General features: G+C 35.3%; 1 protein-coding gene across 5 annotated transcripts in view; it reads right to left on the bottom strand.

Annotated features, from left to right (window-relative positions):
• The window catches only part of LOC100576058, a 98,527-nt gene that overhangs the window by 52,858 nt on the left and 39,195 nt on the right, over positions 1-6,474 (bottom strand). For 4 of the 5 annotated variants that reach the window (XM_029485949.1, XM_029485947.1, XM_029485950.1 and 1 more), the window contains 2 exons: positions 1,360-1,383; positions 953-1,041 (listed from right to left, as the gene is read on the bottom strand). The exons of the other annotated variant lie outside the window; for it this stretch is intronic. In XM_029485949.1, the coding sequence (XP_029341809.1) occupies positions 953-1,041; positions 1,360-1,383 (113 nt within the window). The remainder of the gene's footprint in view (positions 1-952; positions 1,042-1,359; positions 1,384-6,474) is intronic. 5 annotated transcript variants of the gene reach the window in all.

Raw genomic sequence — 6,474 nt, forward strand, 5'->3', positions numbered from 1 at the left:
CTCGCTGGTTGACCTGCCGGAGGAAACCATCGCCAGACAACGTTTGCTGCTCCTATCAAGGACAAATCGAAATGAGCTGATCGCCATGATCGAATCTATCATGTCGACAAAGGAAGACGATGAACGAGAAGACCAGGCCTACCATGAGCAGCAACGAACAGAAGAAGAGCGTGGCAAGCTCCAGCCTGAGCCACAAGGGACCACGATGAAGAACGGTCAGTCTCACCCTCGAGTCGACACAGCGAAACGTCGGAGGTGTCACCAACCACGTTCTTCATCCCCCACTCGTGACACCACGGGAGGGATCTAGAACATACCGGAAGCGGAGGACATCCGAGTACGTGACTCCAGAGCGGCGGACTATGGTCGGCTCGTGAAAAGGAGCTAAGAACGAGTTAAACAGGGCGGCGGACTCCGGTCGGCCTGCCAACATGAATCGCCGAACCATAAAATAAAATGTATATTTGTAAAAAAAAAAAAAAAAAACGTAATGACCATTGTGAAGGGGTTAGGAGGGATTTGTCCCGCCTAACCATCATTTTGGTCATCGGCCGGTCTGTTGGTTGTCAATAAACGATGGCGGCGCCGTGGCGGTTATGCGAAAGCAATTCCCGCGACGTCGTCGGTTATAAACTGGTAAAAAAAAAAAAAGGTCTCAGAACCCAGCGTAACGATGTAATAACCAGATACTTGAAAGAGATAGACAAGAATATGACCTTTGTGTTAAAATATAACAGAGATGGTTGGCGAGACCTTTGCGAAGTATTCGAGTTCGATAATTGTATTGTTCTAAATTTAATGTTTGCCTAAACTAAATAAAGACAATTTATATCCCGAAAAATCCAGCGTAAAAGTAAATTGATTCTTTATTACATCATGTAACATGAACATTACATATGTATACACATTTATAACGAATAGGCTTTTTAATTATATACATTTTCATATATACCTGATATGTGCTTAATAATTTGTCATGAAATTTAAGTCTGTATGTGTCAGTTCCTATTGAAAGAGTTTTATCCCAAAGCTTTTTAATATCTGAAAATAAAATAAAAAAACAAGTTTATTCATATTCACAATAATATTTTTTATAATTATACATTTGATGTTACTACGGCACGCATATATGTAATAGATGGCTGCCAGCTAATAAAGGTCATGAACCTTAGATGATAAAATTCATTAACCACATAGGTACTTAGTTTTGGAATGTTGGATTTTATCAGACACATAGAATACATTTCAATATAGCTTATAAGATTATTAATACTATGTTGAATACAAAAAGATAATTAAGTACGTATTGTTGTTTTTTTCAATTTTTTAATTTATTTATAAGAAAATTAAGGTACTCACTTTCAAAATTATTTTGCAGTCTTGCTATAAAAAAGAGAAACTTAAGTATGAATATAAAAACAACTAGTTACCAATAGAGTTTGCACACCAAACAATGGGTGTCTTACTGTTTTAGATTTAAGTCAGTATAGAACTAGCACCGTACTACCGTAATCTATCTTGATATATAAGTTAGTATTTATATTTTATTATAATAGTTTTATTTTTACATATAAATAGACAGTCAAAAAAAGTTATGAATCATACGACCATCGGTCATCTGTCATAGCAACGATCGGTAGTTATACGTTCGTTCACATTCTGAGACCTACATTGTAACTGTGACTATCGTCAATTAATTAACGGCTATCAACGCACTTTGTGGTAACTGGTAACATGTTTAACTATAGACTAAGATATCAGGTTGTCTTGTCTACTGAGTAACTTTCAACTCTGTTATTTTCTGTTTTTTACTAATATAAAAAAATACCTATTTATTTTATTTATTTATTTTTTTATTTATTTATTATTTATTAACGCCCGTTAGGCCAATTTTACAAATAATTAGAAATAATTTTAATAATTTACAATACACATATTAAGGATAATATAATTATAGAATAAATAAGGTAGGGTGAACACTGCTCATTGGCCAAACGCATCATTTGATCAATTGGATGATTCTTACCATAATTAGTATGATGGAAAGGAATTACTAAAGAATAACGTGATCCAGAAAAGCGAGGAGGAACTCTAAATTTAATTTGGGAGATTAAAGACGGAGCATCAATATAGCCATTAATTAACTTACTCAAAAATACTAGATTCGCTGTCATACGTATATCTACCAAGGAAATCAATTCAACCTTTTTTTTTTTTAATATCTGCGACAGACGATAATAAGCGTCTTTGGACTTTCTCTATATGTGATTAACTATTTAACGTATACGGATCCCGCAGAATGGATGCAAACCCCAGGAAGGATCGTACCAAGGAACAATACAACATTTTGAGTGAGGAGGACAGCTTAAAGTTCTTTGACGTTCGAATGACAAAACCTAGAATCTTCAACACTGTACAGCAGACTGACTCTATATGGGTGTGAAAATTAAGGTCTAAACCGAAAATTACACCCAGGTCTTTTTTAGTCGTGACCATATATATACATGCGCCATTCATTGAATATGTTTATACTATAGATGAACGACTCCTTGAGAAACACATGGACTTACATTTATAAATTTTAAATTGGAATCCGTAATCCAATAGAATATTAAACCACAACACTAGAATATTTATCTCATCTTGAAGTGTTAAACAATCAGCAAACGAGTTAATTCTGCGAAAAAAATTTAAATCAATCGCAAACGTAAGAAATCTACAACCAGGAATAGCAGATTTAATACCATTAACAAGTAAAGAGAAAAGTAAGGGCGATAAATGTCCTCCTTGTGGGACACCATATGAACACGAGATATAGTAAAATTCGTATCATACATTTTAACCCATTGAATTCTATCAGACAAATAGGATTTAATCCAAGAAAGTATTGGTTATCCAAAACCAGTTCTCGATGATATTTCCATCAGAATTGAGTAGTCTACACGTTCAAAAACTTTGGTAAAATCAGTAAATATAACATCAACCTGTGAGCCTTGTTCAACGCGTGTAACGAATCCAAAACAAAGTTATTAACCACAATTAAATGTAAGGTGGTAGACCAATGGGGTCTAAAACTGTATTGTCCATCCATCAAAACTGTGTTAACGGAAGGCAATTCTGGATCTGGATCCGGTTCTGGATCGAAATAGGTCCATAATTTCTGACTTCGGATTTATCACTGGATTTGAACACTAGAGTAACTGAACTAGTTTTAAGCGATGAAGGATAAACACCATCCTTCAATGAACGAAAAAATATCAACCATAAAGGAAAATAGATTGCAGACATAATATTAAACAGAAACGTTTCTGCTAAACCATCTGGACCAGCTGATTTAACATTATTTAAAGAGTAATAGATAAGCCATTTTAAACTTGCATAGGCTGATATAACAGTTTCTAGGTAGATAAGAATGAGAACAAGGAATATCATGAAGTTGCTTAATATATGTAGATGCATTAACATATACGGTATTAAAATAGGAAGAGATCAGAGATTGATTCAAGACCCGAAAAACTAATATTATCCCAGTGAACTGAATTCGGAATTATACTACATGAAGAATTCTTGCATATGAAATCCCAGAAAGTACGCCGATTCCGCTTAAGTTTATTTTCAGTTTGGAGTAATAATGATTTATAAAATGTCTTATACTCGAACTTACAACGGCTCCGGAGATTAGAGAACGCATTATAATCAAAAGGACAACGTGACGCTTTATATTTTGCATGAACAATTTTTTTTGAAAAAAAAAAAAATTGACTTAAGATCTTTAGAAAACCACTGCGAAAATTTAGACGATGTATAAATCATTTCAAGTACGAAATTTAGCACACAATAATGTAAGGCATCATAAAATCACAGCATCATAGAATCACATCAGTAGAAGAATTTACATCAAGTGAACTTATAGTTTCCAACCAATTCTATGAATTTAGAAAGACAAATATTTCAGTATTCTTTTTTTCTTTATTTGAAATAAACAATCTGTACCATTGGGGCACAATAGGCTTATGTGACAAAAGTATACGTATAAATTAATCTGAATTCCTAATCACTTAAAATTACAATTAGACTAATTTATATAACAGGCTATACTTGATGTGAGAAGTCATCCAGTAATGACACTCACCAATTGTCCATTTTTTTTTATTTAATTTACAACTGGTAGTGCTTTGTCTACGGATTTCAGATGGGAGGGGGATGAACAAGTAGGTCATGACACCATTTCCTTTTTAGACGTCTGGGTGGGTTTCCAGGAATAGAAGGGACTGCGAGATTTCGAATTAACAGGTTGCTGTTGGAAGGAATTCGGTTGTGGAAACGTTAATAGTGGGCTTTAGCTTCTTCGTGTATCATTTTAATTTTTAGGTTGGAGTGGATAAGTGAGGTTTGATACATAAGGGGGGGGGGCATTTAAAAGTTTTTTGAGTGGTATATTTTGAAAGGTTTGTATTTTATTTAAGTTGGATTTTTTTGCATTACCCCATAACTGTATACCATAAGTTCAGACTGGTTTGATTAACGATTTATATATGAGCAATTTTGTGTTAATATTAGTATATTTATTATTGTTGATAAATGTTTTGAGTAGGCGTAATCGAGAGTTTGGGTTTAGTCGTTTCGATTTAATATGCTGAGCCCAGGTTAATCTGCGATCAAGAGTTAGCCCAAGATATTTTACTGTTTGTGAGTTTGGAATAGAGATACCATAGATGGAGACTGCTGAGCAGGGTGTAAGTCTAAGTGTAAATTTACAATGCACGGATTTTTATTGATTTATTTTTAACCGCCAATTGGTGTACCATTCTTCCATGAGGGAGAGGTGATTTTGGAGGTGGTGGGAAGCAATAACTGGGTCATGATTTACTGAGATTATAGCCTTATCGTCAGCATAGTCGGCGACTAGTGTGTTCGGGGAGGTGGGTTGGTCTGAGGCGTAAATGTTATAAAGAACAGGAGAAAGGATACCACCTTGAGGAACACCCGCCGAGATTTCGGCTTACTGGAAAGAGTTTCACCGAAACGAGTACTGAAGAATCTGTCAGAAAGATAGATTTAATGATCAGGAAGTATACAGGATGTAGGATTTTTTTCAATTTGAATAGGAGCCCATCGTGCCAGACCCTATCAAATGCCTGAGAGATATCGAGAAAAATACATGTGCAATATAATTTTTCTTCTAAAGCATATGAAATTGCATCTACAACTCTATGAGCTTAGTGGATTGTTGAGTGGGTAGATCGAAATCCAAACTGGAAGTCAGGAAGAACGGAGTTTACAGTTAAGCACGGTAAAATTCGCTTAAGTATAAGTCTTTCGAGGATTTTAGCGAAAAAAGGTAATAGGCTAATGGGTAGTAGGAAATGGATTCAGGAGGTTTATTAGGCTTAGGAACAAGAATAATAATCGAGAATTTCCAGAAAGAAAGAAAATATGAGAGTCTGAGAATGGAGTTAAATAAATGTGTGAGGAGGATAATCGCTTTTTTTGGTAGGCATCTGGCAACTTCAGCAGTGATTTGATCGAACCCGGGGGATTTTTTGAGAGGGTATTTATCAATGACATATTTAACTTCATTTAGTGTAAAGTATTTGACAGGGCGAGCTACTGGAAGTGGGGAATCTAGAAACTCTTCCACCGAATTGATGGTAATAGGAGAGAATATATCAGGATGCGGCTTGAAAATATCAGACAGATGGAGTTTAAACAGTTCAGCTTTGTCTGTGTCAGATATAGCAAAACTGCCATCGTTTTTTCTAATTGGAACATTTGGAGTTTTGGTTTTGCATATATTTTTTGTTGCTCTCCAAAGACTACCATAATTTGGAGAGAGATTTGTTAGGAAACTTCCAATAGATTTTGATTTGAGTTTAGCTAACAATTTTTTTAGATAGTTGGCAAGTTTGTTGTATTTTTGCTTATGTGAAGTTAGGTGGGTTCGTTGGTAAAGAGCCCTTGATCTACGTTTTTCAACAATGATTTCACGAATGTGTACAGGGAGGGTAGGAGTTTTGGAAGGGTTAAGAGTTGTGACTGTGGATGACCAAGCCGCAGATTGAATGAGGTTTGTGAGATTGTTTACAGCTAGATCAAGGTCATCATTGGATTTTAATTTAATGTTTAATTTGATTTGTTGGTCAACAAGGTCATGAAATTTAATTTTATTAGTGGTATAATTAAATAATTTCGGAGATTCCTGACGTAGTGGAGGAGAGACATTATGAGTTAGCAGTACTGAGGAATGATCAGAATTTAAGTCAAGAATATTCTCAGTGGTACAGTGGATATTGGTCGGGATTTTTGTAATGAAAATATCTAGGATATCTGGGTTTTTGCGAGCAGAGGTCGGCCAATATGTTGGACCTGGTGGAGCAAGAACTTTAAGATTTACTCTAGTTACAAAATTGTGAAGAACCTGACCACGGGGGTTGTTTGCTCGGCAACCCCAGGAGAGGTGTTTCGCATTGAAGT

The sequence above is a fragment of the Acyrthosiphon pisum genome, chromosome X (assembly GCF_005508785.2).
Source record: "Acyrthosiphon pisum isolate AL4f chromosome X, pea_aphid_22Mar2018_4r6ur, whole genome shotgun sequence".
NCBI classification, from domain to species: domain Eukaryota; kingdom Metazoa; phylum Arthropoda; class Insecta; order Hemiptera; family Aphididae; genus Acyrthosiphon; species Acyrthosiphon pisum.